This window comes from Mus caroli, chromosome 9, assembly GCF_900094665.2.
Source record: "Mus caroli chromosome 9, CAROLI_EIJ_v1.1, whole genome shotgun sequence".
NCBI classification, from domain to species: Eukaryota; Metazoa; Chordata; class Mammalia; order Rodentia; family Muridae; genus Mus; species Mus caroli.
Window position 1 is genome coordinate 60,829,344 of NC_034578.1, and position 25,014 is coordinate 60,854,357.

Sequence of the window (25,014 nt, forward strand, 5' to 3'; positions counted from 1 at the left end):
CACGATGTCAGACAAGCCTTTCAATGCTGTTCTTTGATTGGACTTGCTGGAATGATCGGTGGATAAGGAAGAGAAGTTCCCAGCAGCCACCTGATTGTGGGAAGGCCACAAAATGGAAGGGATTCCCCCTTTCTTGGAGGTATTCTATGCTACCCACCCTAGGACTTGGTTGGAAAAGGCGTCACATAGGCCTTGTGTGCTTTGTAACAATGCCCTCCCCTTGGACCAACAGCAGACACGAAGCAATGGTTGCCACTCTGGGCCTTGGACCCCAGCCTCCCTGACTCCCCAGGGAGGCTGTAAGGCAGAGCAACCTCAGTCAATTTTCTCCAGGCCCCTCACACCTCAGGAGGGCAGGCCTCTCTGAGGTCTGTCCCATCCGGTTCATTCCAACTTCCCTCAGGGTAGCCACCAACTACTTGGGTTTCCCTCTGCTTCTTCTCCAGTAACTTCTTATCAAATGCATACTCTATACAGTGGCCAGATTACCTCTACGGAGCTGCCATGAAGCTCCGAGACCCCTTCAGCATACCGGCAACCTCACATTGTGGTTTGGGGGGTGAGGTGGCATTCAGGGCTCAGCCTCACCTGGCCCCTGCCCTCCCCGCCAGCTGATGACCGCCATACTGCTGACTTTCTTGGAGCATACATGTCTTCTGTCTGCATCCCCCCCACCCCACCCCACCCCCAGCCCCCATCTCATTGCCGCATCTGCTCAACCCGTTGCATAATGGCTTCTTCTCAGGTAAACACAGCCCCCTGCTCAATGCTCGCTTCCTTGGCCCCACAAGTGAACACAGATGTGAGTGGGCTGTGAAGGTCTAAGTATTCTCTTCCACCTGGCTCTAGACACGGTACGGATTCTCCCCTGACATCTGTACACTGTATAGATTAAGGAAGGCAAAATACAAAGCCAGCTTCTCAGGTGGCAGCTATAATACAGCTGAGTACAGAGGCTCTCCTAGCCAATTCATCTCCTGACCTGTGACGTCAAAGTTGCTATGCTGCTGCCCATGGCTATGAAGAGCAGCCCTTGAGGTACCCTGCAGAGATCCCAAGAAATACTCACCCTGTCCCCACCCTGCTCTTCCCCTCTCAGCCTTTCTCCCCAGGTCTAAGAGCTAAAAGCATGTGAGGGACCCTTAGCCAGAGAATCTGGCCCAAGGCCACTGCCACCTTCAGACTGGCCTGTGACCTTGATGGCTTCAAAGATAAGTACCCACCACAGTGGTACCTGCCTGGGCACGGTGGGGTGAAATGGCTCCAAAAGTAAACCTAAAGCAATCCCAGTGCGGGAAGCCCCGGGTCAAGCTCATAGCTGGCTTCTAGTTCCAGTTTGTTTTCAATAACTCAGTCCCTCCACTATCAGGGATGTGACCTTCCCTCAGCCAAGCCCCTCAGTATTATGCGACAAAGATTTAAACTGTATCTCAAGTCATGTTTTGTTCCACCCACACATCGACACATTTCAAAGGCTCGTCACCCATCGCCCAATATTCTAGAAGATGAGTTTTATCTGATATCTGCCAAGGTCTTGAAACAAATGGGCACCACGGCCTGTCCAGTGTCTGTACGCCACTCCAAAGTGTTTCACCGCCATCAGTTGCTTTTCCTGAGCTGGAAAGCAAGGGCCAGCCTTAACTCCACACTCCCAACCCCGTGAATCCACACTGAATTTTTTTTTAAAAACTACAAACCAGAAAATCAAAAGCTACCTTTAATAAAAGCACGGGCCTCTCATCTGTTTTGAGCCCTTCTGCCGTTTCTAGCCCCAAGGACTCCTGCAAAGCCTCCCTCTCCCACGCTGAAGAGATGCTAGCAGGCTGGCAGGGTGACCCTCAGAACACTGACCCGCAGTCCAACAGCTGAACACTGTTATGGGAACAGTGGGGTCAGCTGACATAAACACCGTGAGATAACACAGTGATAATCAAGACGGCCAAATGGAGAAACATTTTCAGAGGAACAGAGGCAGAGAACCGGCAAGGCAGACAGGCCATGGATACGGTGGCATGGGTACATGAATACACTGCTCTAACAAGCACCAGACAGACCACGGTAAGACAGTTGTGCTAGGCAGTGCAATCGTGGGCACACTGCTTTCTCCCCCAAATTCCTTATATGTTGCTGTTTTAATAACAAGTTATTATGAGATGATATACTCAGCTGAAATACCAACGTGTGTCTGAAGCAAGCTTCTGGGAGCCAGAGGCCGAGTCTGGGCAGCTGCTTGTGGCTTTGCCCTGAGCCACACACGTGTGTTTGGCTGACCAAGCCGCCCCTGTCTCCTGGGTCTGAGGTCTAGGAGATTTTCGTTCACTCACGTCTGACCGCTTCCCAGGGGAAATACGAACCTCAGCGTAGACTGTCTTTCCTACGGGCCACTGATCTCAGGTTTCCCTGTTCTGAGGTGACCCAAGGATCACTGTAACCAGAAACCCCTGCGGGTTGAGCTGGGCTGATAGTGAAGGAGGGGGCAGGGCTCACCTTCACTGTCCCTTCCCACTGAGGCAATCAGTTGAGTTACAGCCAGGAGTGGGGCAGTCCCCACCTTCAGGATGACTACTCACCCAAGTTATTGTGTGCTGGGGACATCGGATTCGGGGAGAGGTTTGGAGAACCTGCAAGGTGAGACACACTTGTAAGACATGGTTAGAGCACTCCACAATCAAGACAGGGTCACTCACCATGCCACAAGGAAATCCTAGACCAAGCCTTGAGTCTCAGGAGCCTGGGCCTAATCTCAAGAACTACATAGCTAGGCATGTTGCCCTATCTGTGGAATAGACAGTGAGTAGGTAGCTTTAGAGGCCCCCTCAACCACCTTCCACCTTAGCACCTAAGCCAGGCTCCAGTAAGGCCGAGGTGGGCCCAGCTAGGCCAGCTCACACACCTGCCTGCCCTCAGGAAAGACTGACGATCCCCAAGGAAATGAAATGACAAGGAGACCTGTTCCTGCACTGCACAGCCCTGGGCTGTAGAGGGTAGCCTCCATCCCTCCCACACTGCCCGACTCACAGTTTAGCACTCAGGTACCTGGAAATCGCCTCAGGAAAACTCACAGATCTGCCTCAGAAATCCTGCAACTCAGCAACTGATTTGATCCCTTGTACACGACAGGAGAGGGCACGTGGAGAAGTCTAATTCTGCCTAATTCATGCTCTGATCTTCTCTCTACCCCTAGCTACCAAGTGTGTGTGTGTAAGAGAGAGAGAAAGAGAGAGATCAGGTCTGCATATTTCCAAAGGCCCATGTGCTTTGGAGCATAGTTAGTTATTTATGAATGTCTTGCAGCCTCGCCCCACCCCCTGACATCCACCAGACCTTGAGGCTGAGCCCTGAAGCTGCCTTGAGCTGTCCCTGGGGCTCTTTTATTTCACCCCAGCAGAGCTCTGAGCTCTGAGAGGGCCAAGGGTCCCAGGCTTCCTCTTCTCCCCTGTGGCAGCACCTGACCCAGTAAAGATAAAGAACAATTTCAGAGGCCATAATAGGGCTTAGACAACTTGCTGCATTGCCTATCAGCCATGTGGTTTGGGCAAAACTATATTAACATTACTAGGCCCTAATTTTCCTCCTGGTCCAAAAAAATAAAATAAAATAAAATAACCATCTACTGCCAGGATTGGCATACAGGGAGCATTCGATGGTTGTTTGTTTCCTATTTTACGGTAGCTCAAATCATAAAGGTCTAAGGTTAGTCAAAAGGGCACATGTGCTGCCAGGGGAGACTTGAGGGCCACCTGGGTGACCCTCTAACCAGAGAAACTTCCACATCTCACCTGGTAGGAAAGCCAAGGCCATGAGCAACTAGCCTAGGAGCCAAGTGGGTTACTTGGAAGAAAAACAAAGAACAAAGAGAGGCCTTCACCCACCCGTGCCTAGGTTAGCTGAGTACACAAATCCTGGCCCCCACAGAGCCCTTTGGGGAGAAGAGAGGTACAGGAGAGGGAACAGAGCTTAAAGAGATGGAAGAAAACAAAGGGAGCAAGCAGACTGGAGCCAGGGAAAGCATACATGGCTGGCCCTCCCCCGCCCCCAGGCTATTCTGCTGATGTTTGTTTATAACAGTCATTTTCCACACAGAGAAGTGGGAGAGAAAGCAGGCTGACTAGAAGCTCTGCAGCTGGAGGGAGGCTGCCTAACTGGCTCCCTTCCCATGCCAGCACTCCGTAGCTGCAAGTGTGCAGTGGTCACTTGGCACAGAGTACAGGAAGGTCTTCCATGCATTCCAGCTGGGTCTGTGCTGCCAGCCACATGCCGGGATGTCTGTGTTTTTTGGGGGGAGTGCGCTTGACCTAAAAGCATAACACTCCAGTGACTAGCACACATGCGATCCCTCTTCACCCCTTTGAGGATTGTGCAACCTCTTGCAACCCAAGCGTGAGACAGCTCACCATCGTGGGAGTGGAACAGCTGTTGGACCCCTTTCTCCCTCCTCGCCCACTACACAATGCAGAACAGGTCCCGCGTGGCAGCTGGGGCTCTGTTCAAGAAGCTGCTGGTTTGGAACCAATTTAGTCCCATAACATATGACATGGGAGACATCTGGGAACAGAGCAGGAGAGAGCTAGCTCAGTCCTTCCCAGCAGGGACACACTGGTCGCATTTGGCCACTACATAAAGACAGACAAGTAGATAGACAGACAGACAGACAGATAGATAGATACATACATACATACATACATACATACATACATACGTAGATTTCTTTTTTTAAAAAGTCACTACTGATGTCTTTGCTGGCCACCAGGAAAGGCTATTCCTTCATCCAGGTTCTCCTCCCTGGCCCCCTGCACTTCGTGTGTTCAAGCCCATCTTAAACCTTCTGCCAGCACCACACCCAGGTGGCCTAACACCTGAACATCTAGGGATAGGTTACACTGTCAGTAAAACTACTTTGTGTTCCTGCCGCAGAGGGATGTATGAGGCACATGAGGGGTACTACTGAGGCACACGAGGGGTATTACTCTATAGACACTAGGCAGGGAGGAAGCAGCGAGGCAGAAGGGAGGGACCAGGCCGCAGACACCGCCCACACCACTGACCTGCGTCCATGCTGTGGTTCATCTGGTGGTCGCTGGTTTCTCCATCTTCACTCAGGTAGCCAGGAGGTGGGGTTTCTGGGGGGTAAGAGGCAGGCAGTTCTATTAAAATTAATGCAACCCTGGCTCTGGCACGCCATTTGGTAGTCTATATACCATGCACTCATTCCACTTCCAGGAACAGGGCACCTAGAAGAAACCTGGGAAAGTGTCAGCTCCCGGACTCTGCCATGCTCAGACCTGTCCACGTCTGCCCTCTGCCTCCCAACCTGGATCCTAACTCGCTGACGCCCATCTCTGCAATCCCTTGCTCTAGGCCTACAACATATGTAAATGACTGGTTCCTGTCCTTCAAGGTCAGGGTTAAGAAGGGAGGCTTTAGGACATGCCTGCTTTACCATCTCTGTCCCCTGAGTTGCTGTGGCCTTGAGCCTGTCCCTGTACAGATTGGCCACTCCGGTCACTGCTGTCTTAGGGGGATGTGGCTTAACTCCCCAGCGAGAGTGCAATTCAGTGGTGGCTCCCTCGGTGATCTGTTTCTGGGAACTCCGCCTAGCCTTCCCAGCCTGCCTTAGCCCTCCATGGTCTGCCATCTGACAGGGAGTGGACAACTTACCCCCCGGAGACCAGCGCTACCTGCAGAGATCTGAGAAGCCAGACAACTGGCCTCTGCTTGCATGCGTTCTGACCCAAGACACGGGCCACAGCCAACCTCAGTCCAGTAAACCAACCCAGAGTGAAAGCCACATCCAAATTAGAACACTCTAAAAGGAACACAGCTGGATCACTGCCCCGAAAGCAGAAGTTACCCTGCTTAGCCCTAGTGTGGCCGAGCACAGCTTCCCTGGATGCCCAAGTGCTTGGCAGTGATTCACGCATTATTTGCATGAAAGTGAGGGGCTTCTAGAAACACTGGCACTCTGGCAATGGAGCACATTCTGTTTACTGCCTCAACTCCCACTCTGCCCAGTCCAAAGCTCAAGGTACATACAGGGCCCTCTGCTGCTCCACCTCACCCTCTGCAGCCCCTACCCTTTGGGGACCCTGCCTGCGTGCCAGCTTTATGGGCTGGGAGGGCGAGGAGAGACACAGTGTTGCTATTTCCGCTTCAAAAATAAATGACGGCACTGAGGCCCCGCAGAAGGGTCACAGGGTCCTCCGGGCCAAGAAAAACATCGTTAGGGGAGCTCCAGCCACTGATCATTCCCGGCAGGGATGCGGTTCAGAGTCAGGGCTCAAGAGCCTGCTGCTGTATGCCCACAATCTGGAGAAGATGGGGAAATGGCACCACCCCTGCCTCCTGGCCACCTCTGCTGCCACCCGTGCCTACCTGGAATATTGCTCTGGGGCTCAATGCCAGCAGGGAAGTTAGTGTTCTCGGGAATGGAATGGCTGTAGTCATCCAGTGGGGGGAACTCGGCCGGGATCTCGGTGTGGCGTGGCACCAACACTGGAGGTAGAACTGTCCCCAAGAGAGACACAACAGAGGTGGATCAGTGCCAGCACACTGAGGTCCCAGCCCCAAGGGCTTCTGAGACCCGCCTGAGTAGGTAGGAAAGGGAGGGGCAGGGCCACACTCACACACCTGGCGTCTCTACTCTCTGATAGTGGTAAGGATTTACACACACTTCATCCTTCTTCATGTTGAAGGCGAACTCACAGAGCTCCATGGCCCGTAATTCATGGTGGCTGTGCAGGTCGGGCCATCGCCACAGGCGGCAGTAGATAACGTGAGGGAGCCCCTTCCGATGGGACACCTGCAACCGGCCATCTAGTGACCTGCCATGGCAAAGAAGGGACAGAAAGTGTCAGTTAAGTAGATTTGGACTGCCATCTCCTAAGTCCAGCTCCCAGCAGCTCCTGGGGAGTTCAAGGCTACTGGCAGGCCCGTTTTAGTTCATTTCTCCCCTAGACACCAGGGGACCAGGAGATCTGAGCACCACTGTTAACTGTTCTTGCTGAACAGGGTGCCAGCTCCCAAAAGAAACAAGGAGGCCTACTAAGGAAGGCTGAGGCTTCCTAGGCTGGAAGAGAGGGTCTTGCACCCAATAGGCTCCAGGGTTCTCAGAGTAGCAGCTCTCTAGCAGCTCTCAAGGAAGGGGACCTTCTTGAAATAGGCTCAAGTAGATATTCATGCCACCAGTCTGGCCCTGTAGAGGAGACTGCTGAACAGGGTGGAAGCCAAGTATAAGACTACAAAAGGAAGCTGAATGGCCTGGAGAGCTGACCTGGCAGCGAGTCCTACTTCTCTCTGAAAGCAAAAAATGGCCTCTCAGATGTTTAGTGGACTGTGTACGTATACACATGTGAGAACAACAGGCCCTACAATAAGTCTGGCTGTGTGGGGTCCACAGGTTGGGAGGCGGTGGGGTGGTGAGTGTAGATTAGGTGAGGCAGGGCTGTCCTTTCTACAAGAAAGCTGTCCTAGGAGTCCCGGGTTGAGGGCATGATGTTTTTTAGTAGCTGGGCCAAACTAGCAGAGAGCCATTGCAAGCTGTCCCTCTGTCCCTAGGGCACCTATGGGTCTGAATTCAACAGATTTTATGAGTACTTTATAAGAGAGGGGCTGGCCAGATGTGTCAACCAGAGCCAACCAGGGTCCAAATAATCTCCAAGCTACTGGCTTGGAATAGGGAGGGACAAAGGTCAGTGCCAGGCCTGGTCACAGGGACTGAGAGCTGCTGACTAAGGGCTTATGGAAGGATGTAATTACCTCCCTCCCATGAGGCCCAGACCAAGGAGCCCCTACAGCTGAAAACAGTAATTACAGAGCTGAACAAGAGAGGACAGCCTGAAACTAGCCCTTGAGGCACAGGAGGAAGGCAGCCAGATGTGAAATCCTAAGACCTGAAGATGCTCCGGACTATGCAAGCCTGGGTACTAGGACCCTCAACTGCCCCATGTGTAAGATGGGGACAGTCTCCTCTCACCTGATCTCTACTAGAAAGCACTTTGCAGAGCACCAACTGGGGAGAACTCCTCTCAGTGTTACTGGTGACTGATGTTATTCTCTAAGCCAGCCCCCTAGGCAAGCGAGGGCTGAGCTGGGGTCAAAGAAGAGACATCAAGAGAGTGGTTCGTAGTAGATGGAGACAAAATCCTTCAGCTCCCCTCACTTTCTTTACCGAAGCCCCCAAAGATAAGGGAGGTGGCCATACTGCCCCTTCAGGGTATGACATAAGCCTGGACACAAGGTTAGCTGGATGCTGTGGCCACCTCTCTGATGGGAAAGAGAGGGACAAGAGAGAAATGGCCAGAGAAGGACCATGCCAGCCATGAGGAAGAGTGGAGCTGGAGAGTCCCTCCTAGGGAGATGATCCACTTAGCAAAGTACCTGCGTTGCGAGTGTAAGAACACAAGGACCCATGTGAGAAGAGCTGGCTTGGGTAGTGCACAGAGGAGGCTGAACAGCCAGATCCCTGCCTAGCCTATGCGGTGAGACCAAGGTCAATGAGACTCTGTCCCAAAGAATAAAAACAAAGTGGATGGCACCTGAGGAACAGCAGCCAAAGCTACCTTCTGGCAGCCACAGACATTCGAACATGTGCTTAGGTCCCTGCACACATCAGCATACCTGCACACACACAAACCCACACAAGTACACATATACACATACCTGCACAAAGACAAACAGTAGATGGAAAGAAAAAAAGCAAGAGTGCTTCCATCATCAAAGTAGTGTGCCGACATCCTCAAAACTGACCATCACACCAATAGGACCCAACAAAGACCATCAACAGTCACATATACATGGGACATTGACTTGTATCAAAGGTCCAAAGACACACCAGCAGGGACAGGTTAATCCTTTAGCGGGTGGTGCTGAACCTCCTGAAGATCCACACTAAGAAAAATGAACTTCAACCTGCACCTTCCACCTCTGTAAAATCTGAGGGTCAAAGAATAAAACTCAAACCAGTGAGGAGCTCTGTGACCAGACAGTGATTTCTCAGCTGCTCCACCAAAAACACTGTCCGTAAAAGTCAAAGTTGACATCGATACACTGGGACTCAGGAGAGCGGCTTCCGATCGGTATAAAACTTGGACAAAAAGAGAGGTGACAAGCCAGAGGAGAACACTGGCAAAGAATATATCTTACAGAGGTCCTTTCTAGGATAAAGAATGCCAAAGCAACCCGACATTCAAATAGCAGGTGATTCCCTTAATCAAATGCTCATTTAAAAAGTTAACAATGGCAAAGATGTTCTATGTCATTACTAAGAAGGAAAGCGTGGATTAAAACTAAGGCACAGGAGAGATGTCTCCACAGTTAAAAGCACATGCTGTTCTTGCAGAGGAGCGGAGTTTGGTTCCCAGCACCCACACAGAGGTTCACAAGCATCCATAACTCTAGTCCCAGAGTCTCTGGTGCCTTTTTCTGACCTCCTCAGGCACTGGGCACACACATGGTATGCAGACATAAATAAATGCAGGCAAAATACCCATATACATAAAGCAAAACGTAACTATATACAATGAGATGCCACCATACGACCATCAGAACAGCTGTAATTAAAAGGACTGTGTGCGCCACGTGCTGGCAGTGGCGTGGAGCAACCGGAACTCTTACACATCACGCATGGAAAACAGTGATACAATGGCTCTGAAAGACAACTAGGGAGTTTCCTTAAAAGTCCAACGCAAAAGCTTGCTGTCATAGTTTCTTTTTCAGTTGCTGTGATTAAATACTCTGACCAAAACTGTGATGGTCAGTCTCAACTGTCAATCTGATGAACCTAGAAGAACCTGGGAGATGGGTCTCTGTGATGTCTGCGGAGGATTATCCTGATCAGGTTCACTGAGATAAGGAGAGTAACCCACTCTGGGTAGCACCAGTCTCTGAGATGAGATCCTGGACAAAGGAAGACATGAGCTAGGCATGCCTTCATCTCAGTCTCCTTCCTGGCTGTGTATGCACTGTGACCAGACATCTGGGGCTCCTGCTTCCTGACTTCCCACTGTGATGGTCTTCACCCCACTCCTGGTACCGGCTTTCATCTTAGTTGCTGTAATAAAGTACTCTGAAAAAAAGAGACTTAAGGAAGAAATACCTTATTTTGGCTTCCAGAGAACTACAACCCATCACTGCAGAAGACATATCAGGATCAGTAAGTCAGCTGGACATACTGCAAATGTGCTCAGGAAGCAGAGTGAGCAGGAGGCTGTGACGCCTCGAAGGGAACCTACCTCCGGTGACTTACTTCCTCCAGTGTAGTTCTACCCCTGAAGGTTTCATAATCTTCCAGTGCTATGAAAGCTTAGAACCAAGTGTTCAGACATGTGACCCTACAGAATACACTTCACATCCAAACCCAAAACCCACCATAGGGTCCACCTAGTCTGCTTGTGAGCATTCCCCAGTGGAAACAACACAGTATGTCCACAAAAGCACAAACATCTAAGTGCACTGATATGTCCACACAAAGAGTGACTGACAATTAAAAGATTATTGGCCTATGGTACAGTGAGCAGATTGATCCCATAAGTGAGAGAAATTGGGTTGTTCTTTTTTGTGTAAAATTATAACCGCTTCCTTTGTTTTTTGACATGGATGTCACACTAGCATTGGTGATGGCTGGTACAATATAGCTCCCTGGCCAGCCTCAAACTTGTGCAATCCTCTTGACTCAACATCCTAAGTGCTGGGACTACAGGCAATCATCACCACCATGCCCAGCAAACTGTGGTAGAAATACAAATTAATCCACTCTGGGAAAACAGCTTAGCAGCGCCTGGGAAGGTGAAGCATGCATGCAGGATGGGAGGGACGGATTCACCAAGGGAAGGGAGATATCAGCAGGATGCTGGCTCTATTTGTCATCTTGATTGTGATGGTTTTATGGACAGATACAAGTTGAAGTTTACCAGACGGTATACTTTAGGTGTGGGTAGTTTATTTGTAACTTATACCAGGCGAGAGAGGTGAAGACTCTGGACTTGTCTAAGCCTGGATTTACTGTTCCCATGTTTAGCAACTCTATGAATTTGAGCAAACCACTTATAACTTCAGGCTTTACATCTTTATCTGAAATAGAAGTCCCATCACCAGACTCGTAGAAGACCTAAGACACTTTGTGTAGCTCTGGGAAGAGTATGAACACATCGGGCAACAGTAACCCACTGCATAGTAACCTCCTGTGGTTCTTCCCTGCCTCACTCCCATGCCCGATGTCTGGCTAAGGAAGGAGACCAACATTCCTGGCTTGGGTGATTCGGGAACACAGCAGGAGCAGCCACCATGGGACTTCCTGTCTTCCTGGTGCCTGTTACCTTCATAGGATTCCAGGCTCATAGCAAGTCATCTCCGCCAGCACCATGCTGGATGGCTCATAAGGTAAGTCTCTGGTGTTCCTGGCTCACTACATCCAACCCCCTATGCCAGTCTGAAGCAAAGGTCAAACAAGCCCTAGAGCCACACAGGAGTCTGTACCAGGGCTGCAGCAAGAGGCCAGCTCTCCTGGCTGGAAGACAGTCACTCTCTACAGGTCTTGAGCACATGACTGCCAGTCATCTGATAAGATTTTCAAGAAGTCATCTGGTCCATGTCTCTGCTTCTAAGCTATAAAATCTACACGCGCCTCGCAAAATGGCAAAAAGTGTCTCATTCACTTCTTCAGAGACAACCATGGCAACTCCTCCTCAAAGCCTGGGCTGATCCTCCTTCCGCCCTCTGTCCCACTCAAAATGCACACCACCACTTACCAAACAGTATGAGTGAACTGGGCGTTCCAGCTGCTGGATTTAACACAGCTGATGTGTCCAGAACACACCCTCCCAAGCCTCGCATGGCTGGGAGCCCATTAAGTAAATCTAGTAATTAAGTCTTCATTCTGAGCTCACGTTGCCATGAGCTTGCTTAGTTACAGAGAAGGCTGTGTTCATGACGAGCTTCTCTCTCTAAACCAGGCCTGCCTCTCTCCCAGTGGCCAAACAACTAGTGAGAGGCTGTCCCAGGAAGCCACCTCGAGACCCACTTCCCAACTGTGACTGAGTTCTCTTCCCACACCCAGTGTCTTCCTCGTGGTTGACCCCCGCAAACATCTTTCTTTAAAATCTCCCTCCAGCTCCCTGGACAGAAGGTTTTAATCTTTAAACATATTCTTCCCCAGCCAAACAATTTCCTGTGGCAGGAAATGAAGCTTCCTCCCATTGGCTCCAAATGAGACCTGTAAAGTATCCCAAAATGGTGGTGGGAGCCATAGCCAAGGATGCGGACCTGCCAGAGGCTGGAGCCGATGGTGAGGATGAAGTCAGCCAGAGTGCCGCCTAGGTGAAAGGGCTGGGCTGGAGCCCACCTCACGCCAAAACTACTCCTTATCTATGGTCCAGCAACCATGTGGGGGACAGCAAGGGGGTCACAGGTCAGGAACAGAACATAGAAACTCCAGAAAAACCTCGGGACCTAGTCAGTGTGAACATGTACCAGGCCCACTGCCATGTGAGAAACCAACATAGCCTTGAACCACTGCTAACTGCTTAGCTCAGACCTTCAGAGGCTCCCCAAAGGCCACAGAGCTTCTGAAAAGCAGAGGCAGACTCTCAAGCCCAGACCAGCACTGAAAACAGGTGGAGGTAGGACATAAGGGCTGAAGGGAGCCTTTTGTTACCACGTGCTCCATCAGCACCTCTTCTGAACCCCAGCCACATCTCTGAAACCCGGGCCATGAAGTGAGGAAATCTGAAGGACGCGCTTGCTCTCCTTCCCCTCGCTCCCCACCCCTCACTACTGGACTCTGGCCTCTCCCTGGGACGCGCTTTCTTTTCAGTTATCCTGTGGAGTACTAACAGCAACAGTGAAGGAGACTGAGGCTCAAGTCTTCTGAAGACCTCACCCCACCAGATGCTCACAGCCAACCATTGGACTAAACACAGGGGTCCCCAGTGGAGGAGTTGGAGAAGGGACTGAAGACGCTTAGAGGGTTTACAGCCCTATGGAGGGGGCAACAGTGTCAACAGGCCAGAGCCCCGAGAGCTCACAGGGACTGGACCACCAACCAAAGAATACACATGGAGGGACCCATGGCTCCGGCCACATATGTAGCATAGGATGGCCTTGTTGGACATCAGTGGGAGGAGAGGCCCTTGGGCCTGAGGGTCTTTGATGTCCCATTGTAGGGGAATACTAGGGCAGGAAGACGGGAGTAGGTGGGTGGGTGTGTGAGCACCCCATAGAGGCAGGAGGAGGAGGGATGGGTTTCTGAAGGGGAGACCTGGAAAGGGGGAAACATTTGAAATGTAAATAAAGAAAATATCAAAAAAAAAAAAAGACCCTACCCCACATGTGAGCATCACCCACATCCACTCATGGCAAGAGGCAAGGCTGAGATGCAGCCACTGGACAATACCGGTCGCAAGGACTGTCTTGTCCCTTGACTGCTCCTGGACAATGAAATATCAGCAGAATCACTGTGTTCTTCCTCCCGTTCCCTTGCACCTCAACGAGCACCGGGAAGTACCAGGAAGCTGCTGCCCCATGGCCAGCTGGGGGGTTGGCATGGCTTGTTACATAGCACTAGCCGACTAATACACTGACTCCATCATTAATCTTCTTAGATGACTTGCAAGCGCCCATTCCATCTTCTTGTGAGAGGCTGACAAACTTCCCTCTGGCTGCCTGAGTTCACAGAAAGCCCGTGTGACTCACCCCTACGCCCTGCCCTGATCTCAGCTGCATGACCCGAGCAGGCTGTAGTCATTTCACAAGGCCTTATCTTTAGTGTGTGGAGAATGTCTTTCCTCTGGGCCTTCGGGATTCATCTACAAGCAGCATGAACTTACCCCCAAATGCTCCTGTTTATTTTTTCAAGTTGTCAGAGTAGGAGACTCATCCCACAGCCAAACCTCTGCTCCTACATAACCGTGGCTTACTCTCCACAGTTTCTCCCAACACCTGGGAGCCTCTGGTGTATAACAGAGAGGTTCTTGCCTAACTTGGGTTTGTCCATGAAAACCACGCCCAGCCACACACTTTCCTAAGTCACACCTGTATCAGCAGAAGCACACATTCATCTGAACAATGCAATCCCATCACACCTCTGGTCTTCACTGCTCTGCAGAAATCATTACATTTTCCTTTTTTTTTTTTTTCCTGGTCCAAAGAGCAAAGCTAACCCAGAAAAATAGGGAGAAAACAAAACAACAACAACAACAACAAACATGGTGGTGGCTTTAACGGTCCCTTGCATTGGTCTTGAGTGGCTTTGGGGCCATAGGCAATAGATGTAGGACCTCTCCTTCTATGGCTCTTGAAGTATTCATATCAAAATTTTTCCTTCTGTGCAAAGGACTGCCCCAAAAATCCTAGAACCCAGCCTTGCCCTCTTAGGAGAGATGGACCACACAGTGTGGCCGTTGGGGTGTCCTGAGGGCAGACTCTGAGAATGACCTCTCTGGATCAGGAAGAGGGTTATCAGTGGAAACTTTGATACTGGCTGTAAAAAACTTCCCACGTGTTGGCTTTATGGACTCGGGGGACAGTGCAGTGCGGTGAGAGATCTGGGTGTCGTTACTTTCTGTGCCTTGTAAGTAAGACAATAAGCAGCCCCCAGGCCTTCCCTCTTACATATCAGAGGCACCTTCTTCACTGAAAAATCTAGACATGAGCAGCACCAGAGGGGTCTGCTTCTCCACTCCCCAGAGAGCCCTGGGCTAAGGGCAAGCCTGCAGTTAGGCACAGGTGGGAGGGAACACAAACTCCAGAGCAGACACTGTCCCAGAAGTTCTCACTGAATACAAGGACCCTGGGTATGCTGGGTGGGGGCACTATTCTTGTTTTCAAGTGAAAACTCAATATGGTATTAGGTCACATCCAATGTGATCAGCAACACAGAGAAGCAGGGCTTGCTGTCCAGCCTGGGTGCTACACAACAAACCCTATTTTCTATAACTGCCAAATAGGCTGTTTGAATCCACAGATGACCTCCTTTGGCTCTGATATAAGTGTCTTTGTCCCCTCTCTCTTCCCTGTAAGAAGGAGCAGGATGAATTTTGGACAGGACATAGGGGAGGGATGAGGGAAGGGCAGGAGGAGCAGGAGAGGAAGAGGAAGAAAAGGAGGATGGTGATTCATCAGAGCTCTGCTTCATAGTTGTGCTTTTTACACACTGGCTTTCCCTCCACACACTATGTCCACAAGTGCTCAACTCTTCAGTACCATCAGGACTGCAGGACTTCCGAGCTATGGAGAATGCTGCTAAAATCCGAACTGATTCTGCCCACTGCAAGCCAAGGGAAGGCAGCCAGGTTAGCAAAGCCATCCAGGTGGCCACTCTGTTCCTAGAAAGCTCCAGTGGTAGTGTGAATGAAAATGGCCCCCGTGGGCTCAGGGACTGGCACGATTGGAAGGTGTGGCTGTGTTGGAGGAAGTGTGCCACTGAAGGTGGGCTTGGGGATTTCAAATGTCCAAGCCAGGCTCACTGTCTCTCTCTTCCTGATGCCTGCGGATCAAGATGTAGAACACCTTGGCTACCTTTCCGGCACCATGCTTGCCTGCATGCTGCCATGTCTGCTGCCATGATGATAATGGACTAAACTTCTGAACTATAAGGCAGCCCCAATTAAATGTTTTCCTTTATAAGGGTTGCCTTGGTCATGGTGTCTCTTTACAGCAATAGAAACCCTGAGACAGCTTGCTTCCAGATTGGGACACAAGATGGCTCTTTAGTCTTTTAAGAGATTACTCACAGAACATCCAGGATGCTCACAGCCCTTGGCAATCTGATGGGCTTAGGCTGTCAAGAGCCACCTATAGGAAATACCCCAAGGCATCCCTCACATTCCAGAGGGGGTCAGAGGTGGGGGTCTCCTGATCAACTTGTCAATCACTTCTCACCCTACTTGACTCAGGCCTCCCTCTGTGCAGCTCAACTCTCCTTAGACCAACCCCAGGACACACATCTTCCAAAATGCCTTCTGGGAAATGGGTTAATAGTGTGGCGTGACACTTGGACAAACTAAAATGAAGCACCAGCCTGAATCCTATATACCCAAAGGAGTATCTCTTCCTATGACCACATGACAAGGTGGGCATAAAAGTAGCTTTTCAGAGAAACAAGTGTGCCAGCCTTGAATGTAGAACTCAACAGGAAAAGAAGGGAAGAGGATGAGGGGACAAGCCGAGAAATCTATCCACTGTTAGAAGGTCTCAAGCCTTCTTCCTCGGAGAAGAAAGCAGGCTGCCAAGTGGGCCTTCCTCTCCTAAGAACCTCAAGATAAAGGCCCATCTTTGTTCTCTTCAAAACAAGGGTAGGACACTAACAGTCACTCTCACCCAATCAGGGCCATTCTCAGGTTTTCTCTGCTAGGGAACTTCAATAGCAGCTCACTTCACCAAACAAGCAATTCTCCTGACAGGATTCTTAGTCATTCTGTGTTTTGTTGTCACTACTCCTCCCCCCCTCCCCCTCCCTCCACCCCCTTGAAGCTTTCTTCCATGAAGCAGAAACCAGTTAGGCACTAAGTCTCCTCTCACATCCCTCCTGCTCCTTTCCCAGTTCTCCCGCCTCCCACCTCCCTTGGGTTTGCTTGAATCAAACTATGAATCACTTCCGAGTAGGCAGGCTGCATGCCTAGGGGTTGGATTTTCTCTTCTTTCTTTTTTTTTCTTTCATTCTTTCTTTCCTCCTTCCCTCCCGCCCTCAATGCCTTTCTTCCTCCCCCACCTTCCTTCCAGAAAAGATTCTCATAGCCCATCAGTAGAAGGAGCAGATCAGGTGGTGATGGTGGTCTTGCCTAGTTTTAGCAAAGCCAACCTTACAGCTACCAAGACATAAAGAGAAAAATATAAGGTGGGCATCTATGACTTGGAGAGCCGGGGTGGGAGTGGGAGGGAAAGAGACTGGAAGGGAGAAAGGGAGGGAGGGAAGGAGGGAGGGGAGGGCAAATGAAGTTCTGTGTTAACTGCAGTTTTGACTTCCATAGTTATGAGTCAGAAGCCAGAGAGATAACACAGGGCCCCCAGTGCAACAGAGGAAGTTAGTGTGTGCTGTGTAACTCAGTGACACTCATGCAGAGAGGTGACCCAGGACAAGGGCTCCCTCAGCTCCTGTTTCACAACACCCTTAGCAACATCCAAACAGTACAGCTGGGAAAGCGACAGTCCCCATTTCTACCCCATTCCTTCTTCCATGGCTCCACTCATGCCAAGCCAGCACTCTGCCCACTGAGCCACACACGCTCCGAGGCCCTGTTCCCTACTTCAGGCAGAGGCCCAAAAGTCTTGAGGAGTCTCTTTCCCCTGTCCCAATGCCTCGTGTGTGTGCTTTCCCACTCAGCTAAAGTCACAATCCTGTGGGTCATTTTTCGCCAACATGAAAATGGAACATTGAGCCTTGTGCACGCTAGGCAAGCACTCTGCCGCTGAGCTACATGTCCACCTTTGGGTTTCTCAAACCTTCCAACTTGGCTACAGACATGAGGAATAGGCAAGAGTTGGGGCGCTGGAAATAAGATAAGGGAGAGAGATGATCAGTTTAGGATTTCTTATTTATTTATTTGTTATTTGTGTGTGTGTGTGTGTGTGTGTGTCTGCAAGAAGAGCTCACTGAATCCCTTGAGCCAGTCTTGGAGATGATAGATTTCTACATGAAGTTAAGTACCGCAGAGTTCAGAGAGGGGCTACTTTGCCTATATATAGGTGATGTGGTGTCCACGGGACCTCACCACCAGCCTCCTACCTCCATGCCTCTTCTTTCTGGATCAAAGCTTTTCAGAGCAGTTCCCATCCTAAATTGTAGCAAAAAATAAGGCCCTGTACATCCCAGGCTTTACAGGAGAGGAGAGAGCATCACAGACAACAGGCACTCCTTTCTGTCCCAGAGAATGGACTTCCAATAAAACCAAAGGCAGTCTCATGGGGGCACTCTGACCTCTGACAGCAAGGAATCCTTCCAGCAGGGAGATAGAGTTCCAAACACAGAGGCCTCCAGTCAGCCAGATGTACAGTCCAGCAGAAGAGGGTGACTGTGCCATCCTGTGTAAGCTGGTCTCCTAAGGCTAAACAGCTTCCTGGTCAAAGCCCGAGCTTGTGAAATAGCCACTTCTGAAAACAGAGTGGCTGCAAGACCAGGCTCTGTCTCTGGGCTCCAGGTCACTACCTATCCTATACTGAGACCTACACTGCCTCCATCCTTTGGCTCATTCTACTCAGTGGCTTCTCCCTACCCTTGTCTCTTCCATCTTAAAGTCCCTACTGACTCCACCATCTGACTTGAGCAAACTTGCTGCCCATCTGGGCCAGGAGCTCCTGCTAGTAAGGAAACCCAGGTGACCTCCTGTACTTAGAAGGGAAATGGAACTAACGGGTCACATCTGGCCAGAAGTACACCACAGCCATTTTATTAAAATTCTCAGCCATATTATTAAAACTTGGGAGGCAGAGGCAGGTGGATCTCTGTGAGTTCCAGGCCAGCCTGGTCTACAGAGTGAGTCCCAGGACAGACAGGGCTACACAGAAAAACCCTATCTCAAAAACAAACCAAAACCCAAACAACTCAGTACATAACAGAAAGCTACACTCCGGTATCTCAGAAGATGTAGTAAATACACAGGGACCAGAAGCCACCCCGTAGCCGGTAAGTCCAAAGAATCCACAGACACACAACACAGGCAGGCTGTCAGCAGAAATGGTCCCTCAACAAGCAGCTGGTCTAACATAGCAGAAGATTGATAGATCCCGGTGCTGGTCACCTGAGCAAAGCCGGCAGCAGCGAAGTGCTGAGGCTGCAGCTCTTCTGTTTCTTCTGTTGTTGTTGCTTTGTTTTCTTAGTATAAAAAAAGTTTATTGGGACTGGAGAGATGGCTCAGCGGTTAAGAACACTGACTGCTCTTCCAGAGGTCCTGAGTTCAATTCCTAGTAACCACATGGTGGCTCACAACCATCTGTAATAGGATCCAATGCCCTCTTCTGGTGTGACTGAAGACAGCTACAGTGTATTCATGTACATAAAATCTTTACAAAAAAGTTTATTGGAATCTAGAAAAGGTAGAGTGGGGGGTGGGGCAGAGAGGGACAGAAAGAGAAAGGAGAGAGGAAGAGAGGAAGAGGGGAAGAGGCTGGCCAGAGACATATGGAGAAAAAAGAGAGAGAACAGCAGATGGAGGGAGGGAAGAGGAGGAGGAGAAGGGAGGAGGAAGAGGAGGAGGAAAAGGGAGGAGGAGGAGGAGGAAGAGGAAGAAGAGGAGGAGGAGAAGGAGTAGAAGGAGAAGGAGAGGAAGAGGAAGAAGAAAGAAGGAGGAGATGCTGCAATTCTTTTCAATGAGGAAGCTTGCCTGTGTCACTCACTGTGTCCAGCAGACAAAGCCACATCTGTGGCTAAGGCACAGGTGGACATTGGCCATGCTAGGATAGTTGGTAAGGTCAAATGTTGGGCCCTGGCAGTCCTAACAAGCTAGGCTCTGACACCAGTTCCCTGCAGCCAACCAAAGTGTATAGTTATTCAATGTGACCACACTGGGAACAGGAACAAATAAAGATGTCCCCTCCCACCCACACACAGAGTCCATCCTCAGGGATGTGATATGAGGTTTAGATTTAAATAGAAGCAAGAGATGTGCAGAGCTATGCAACCCTGCTTGGGGTGTGGTCCCACCTGTCACTGATTTCCCCGCAGCTCTGGGCTCTCCAGCAAGGTGCTCTGACAAGCTGTCAGAACTGTGTGACAACTCTTCCTTCTCTGGCTGGCACCGAGCTTCAGCTTCTTCCATCTCTCAGTGTGAGACCTCTGGGAAATGTCATTCTCTTGGGGTCTGTTGTATAAGTAGCCTTGATGGCCAAAGGGAAGGGACATGGCTGTCTCTTTTGATGCCTCTGTTCTTGTCAGGATGGTTACAGAGGGACTTGCATCCATTTACCCAACTGATATCAACAACTGGGCATTTCATCAACATCCGACTCACTGGCCTGGAAAGCACACAGACCTCTGGGGCAGCATCCTAGAGCAGGCGTGAGTGGCAGGACCTCGGCTGGAGGCGAGTTCAGGGTTTTCACTCAAGCCTTGCTGTCCACTGATGGATGAGTCTCTGCTAGGGGTCATCAGCTCAACTGCTCTCTATTGACTCTACCTCTTAGAACTTTCTGGCATTCCCAGTATCAGGCAAGAGATGCTAGCCACTATGCAGTGTGTAGACACTACCTTCCTCCTCCTGAGTCTGCCCATCAGAGCCTGAGACAGCACATACCTGAGGAATCACCCCTACAGAAGAGGGAATGAGGAGGTGGGTGAGGACACCTTCAGAAAGGCCTTTCTCTCCACATGAAACAACATGCAGACAGGGACGCTTCGGGACTTCCACTCTTCCCGCAGGACAAAAACAAAAACCCAAAGAAATCCCAAGCTGCAGCAACAGCACAACCTGTCAATCAGCCTGCACGCAAGAGGAACCGAACTAGGACTGACCATTCCCTGGAGCTGAGGCTCTTCTTCACTGAAGAGTGAAGAGGGCTGCATGGTGGCTAACCTCCAACCCAGGCTCTGGAATTGATGAGGCCACTCAGAGAAGCTCACAGCCACCACTGGCTTGGTAGGATCTGGCCTAGACGGGGTACTGAGAACAGAGGCGCCCTGCAGGATGCTCCAAGCTCAGGAACCATGGGACTCTGGAGCAGGGGACACTTCAGCATGGTCACATGGTGTTTGTTTCTCATGAGGAAAATGAAACCCTGAGTGGAGTCTACCGAGGACAGCTCAGAGGGAGTTGTAATGTGTTCTTTTACTCCAGGAAGCTCTGGCCTGAAACCGTCAAACATGAGAAATGCATACACTGAGGCGTGGTCCCTTTGCTCAGGCACCACTCCCCCACCTCGCCCCCCACCCCATGCACCCTGCTATAGGCCTTCATATCTCTGCAGCCTGCCTTTCAGGAAAGCCAGCTGCTTGGCCCAGGCCCAGAGAACAGCCTCTCCAACTGTACTCGGTATCAGGATCAGGGTTGTGTGCAACAGTGGAAGGGGGTGTTAAATACCAGCTGAGAGAACCTCACAGCCTGAGAAGAAACAAGGAGGGGCGGATGCCCAGGCCCATGAAGAAGACCCGCTCCTTCCTTCCTACCCAAGGCCTCCCTCCAAACTCCACCTGCGCGGCAGGCAGCTTTACACATCAGGTACAGCCCCTTGAACCTCCCCAGTGCACCCCACATTAGCCACAGTGTTCTGCTACCTGGGTTGGGTGGGAGGTAAAATGGAAGAGCCTGTCATCAAATTCTAACCTAACTAGCTGCCCTTCATCCCTTAAGGAGGCAGCTATTGCCTCTTCCTGAAGAGAGAACAGACCTACGCCCAACCCCCCCATCCCCGCCATGGAAACATCTGCTGCTTTAAGGAAGATACCCTCTGCACAACCCAAAACACAGACAGTTTGTGAAGGCCCCAAACACTGCTCTCCTTGGTCTGGACTGAGCCCTCTCAGCCCAAGCCATGAAGAGCCCTCTAACCTCACTAGCACTGACCAGTTGGCTGCCCTGCTCACCCGCTGCAGGAAGAGAGTCTGTTCATTAGGTCTGCTTCTATTAAAGTGCCTACTATGTGCAAAGCACCTAGTACCCACGTCTTCCCAATGTCCTTTGCATGAGATCAGTTCTACAGGCAGTCCTGTTTTGCTTCAGGCTCTCTTTTTGGAACTGGCTTTTCCCACCTCACCTTGCCTTAAAGAGATAACTCTGAGCGGCTGCTTCATACAAGCAAGTATCACGCCAAGTACTTTACAAATAAAACTAGCTTCAATACATTAGCTCTGCAGGAAGAGGCTGCACTTACCAAAAGAAGATCATTAAGTTCAGAGAGGCTCACTGTCACCCAGGGGTCACAATGACAAAGGACAGCAGAATTTAAGAAAGATCAGCAAAGGGCAAGCCTAATTTTCACAGTGTGCCGCTGTTGGTCTCCAGGTAGCCATGGTGGCTGAGGCAAAGGTTCTGATTCTGGTTCTCTCTTTGCTGCTCATTAGACACATTAAGCAAGGACTCCTATCTCCCAGGGAGTTTCCTCGTCAGTAAGAGGGGACATTGGGGAGGCTTCTCACACAGGTCCCCTCCTCAACTCAGCATAAAGTGTTACAGGCAGTCCTCACTCAGGTTCTAGAAAATTCCACCCAATTCTGAGACTCCTGGATTTCAGTTATTCCTAGAACGAGGTAATACAAGACCAGGGAATGTAAGAACTTCTGGAAATACCAACATCTGGGGACAATTTTCTCTCTCTCTCTCTCTCTCTCTCTCTCTCTCTCTCTCTCTCTTTCTTTCTTTCTTTCTTTCTTTCTTTCTTTCTTTCTTCCTCCCTCCCTCCCTCCCTCCCTCCCTCCCTTCCTTCCTTCCTTCCTTCCGGTACTTTCATAGGTGTGTACAGCTATGAGATCAGGCTAAAGGAGACACAATGCCCTTCACAGGCTTGCCAAGTCCTGCCACCCTTTCTTGAAATTCTCACCTTTTACCAGACCCACTGGTATGAGCTTGCAATACCAGACAACCTCTTGGGAAGCTGAGGCATGAAGGTTGGAAGTCTAAAGGCGGCCCAGGCAACTTACCGAGACCTGTGTCAAAACTCAAAAATGTAAAAGCAAAATGGCAGGGGGAGGGGGTAAAGTTCAGTGGCAGCAGACAGAGCCATGCCTGACTTGCACGAGCTCAATGCATGGAAGGTGAGTCTATGGGAATGTCCTACAGGGTGGCAAGCCAAGGTCAGGCAAGGGAGAGAAGCAGGAACAAGATCTCTGCAGACTGACAGAGTCTACATCACACAGACAATGCATGTCATTCCTGATAGGGCCTCATGAGCCAGTCAGCTACCAGCTGGGATGTAACTTCCTCTGTACCCAGAAAGTGCCACCCAGCCTGGAACACACAGACACAGCAGGCAGCGATCACGTTCCCTCAGTGATCTAAGTGAAGACATGGGGACAAATGAATGCTAAATGAATATTTGGATTTTTTTCAAAGCACACTTTCAGAAAATAGAAAACAACAACAACAACAACAACACCCCTATAATACTCTTTCAAAATGGAAACAAAACATCCCCAAATTCAAATAAAATAAAAATTTTAAAGTCCCAAAATGTCAACATCCATTTTTAAAAGATTTTATTTTATTTTTTTAACTATGTGTATGTCTGTGTCGGTGTGTGGTTATGTACACATGAGTATGGTGTCCACTGAGGTCACAAATGAACGTCAGATCCCCTGGTTATGGGCTGCCCTGGGTGCTGAGAACCAAACTCCTGCCCAAATGAAGAGCTACAAGGGCTCTGAACCAGTAAGTCCTTCTCCAGCCCCAACAGATACATCCCTTTGTATCCTTATAATGAAATGCCACTGAGCCACAGAAAGGAATTCACTACTGAAACATACACCACACACACACACCAAATCTGAAAGTATACTAGGTGAGGAAAATCAGACAAAATGAACATGCACCACGTGGTTCAACTCATACGAAATTTCAGGAGATGCAAGCTAAGGCACAGTGGCAGGCGCTGGCCACCTGGCAGGCCAACAGAAGGGTGGGTGACACGACCAAAGAGAGAAGGCAACTTTGAACAGTGTCATCGTCCTGAGTGTTGCAATGGCTTCAGGTGTGTGTACCTGAACATAAAAAGCATCATAGTGTATAGTTTAAGTGCACACTGTTGACTACATATCAAATTCCACCTCAGTTCAGAGGAAAGACTCCCCAAAACTCTCTTGGGAGCTAAATGAGAAGCTAGAGTTTTAAAGGCACAAAGCAATCAACTGATTAGGCCATAGGTGCCCCCTGCCTGGCCTTCTGCCCAGCCAACTCTGCAAAGAGCCAGAACTGACACTCTAGTGATCTGGAGGGGGAGGTATAGCCTAGAGTGACGAAAGGAATGTGCTCTGAGGCGTTCTCTGAGCCACCAGCCAGGGACTGAATCCTGTGCTGTCCATCAACATGTCTGTCCCCTGTCCACCCACAGAGCTTCTTGCATGCATGCCATGAGTCCACTTTACAAGATCTTTGGTTGTTTTAAATGCTAAGGCTTTGAGGCTGCATGGCGCAAGGGCTATTTGGTACAACAGTTCTCAAACACCCTAAGAAGCCAGGAGCTTCTGCAGTTGTTCTAGCCACTGGTACCTGAGGCCCGGCCTCTCAATCTAAACCAGTCAGAGTGAGCTAAGAAACTGCATCAAGTTTCGCAGCCAGAGAGTTCAAACAACTCCCAGGAGCTGCTGGGAGTTTGTCAAAAAATAAAACATGACCGTCAAGGGAGAGTGTTCAGTAGATGAAGTGCTTGCCATCCAAGCATTGGGGACCTGAGTTCAATCCCCCAAGTCTATGTTTAAAACAACAAAACCAAAAAGCCCAACAACTGGTCACACTGGAATCCAAGCACTAGGAAGACAGAGGCAGGCAGATCTCTCAGACTCCCCAGCCATGCAGCCTTGCCTACTTAGCAAGTTCCAAGCTAGGGAGAGACCCTGCCTCAAACAAAAGGTGGAAGGCATCTAAGGAATGTGTACACATGCAAGACACACATACACACACACACACACACACACACACACACAGACAAAAAAGAGGAGGAAGATGAGAAGTAAGGCAGGCCCAGAGACCTAAGGTACTTCTAAGAACAGAGAATGCTGGGTAAAGAAAAGCCAGCTAATGGGTCACCTAGCTTGCAACAGTGAGACAACAGGGCACAGATCTATAGATGGACAACGTGCAGAGAGTGAGAGACTTTGGAGCCCTCAGAGCCCTTAATGCTGCCATCAAACCCATCCCCTCAAGGCTCAGGGATCTACGCGGGAGAGGAGGGAGAAGGCTTCTAAGAGCCAGAGGTGGTGGATGGCTCTCAAAGACAGCATCTTCCAGACACAGAAGAACAGATGCACACAAGAACATGGGGCTGACAGCACACACGAAGCCTGCCCAAGTTCAAACCAGACAAAATCTCAGCCCTGGGAAGGGAAAGCAGACACAAAGTCCAACCCCTAACCAAGAAGCTATTTACCACCAACATGTGCGG

At 50.2% G+C, this 25,014-nt stretch overlaps 1 protein-coding gene across 1 annotated transcript in view; it reads right to left on the reverse strand.

Moving 5' to 3' along the window:
- Positions 1-25,014, reverse strand: part of Smad3 (SMAD family member 3) — a 110,444-nt gene that overhangs the window by 14,328 nt on the left and 71,102 nt on the right. Inside the window, exons 2-5 of the mRNA XM_021171797.2 lie at positions 6,628-6,821; positions 6,373-6,504; positions 5,046-5,120; positions 2,571-2,621 (exon numbers count right to left, since the gene is read on the reverse strand). Of these exons, the coding sequence (XP_021027456.1) occupies positions 2,571-2,621; positions 5,046-5,120; positions 6,373-6,504; positions 6,628-6,821 (452 nt within the window). The remainder of the gene's footprint in view (positions 1-2,570; positions 2,622-5,045; positions 5,121-6,372; positions 6,505-6,627; positions 6,822-25,014) is intronic.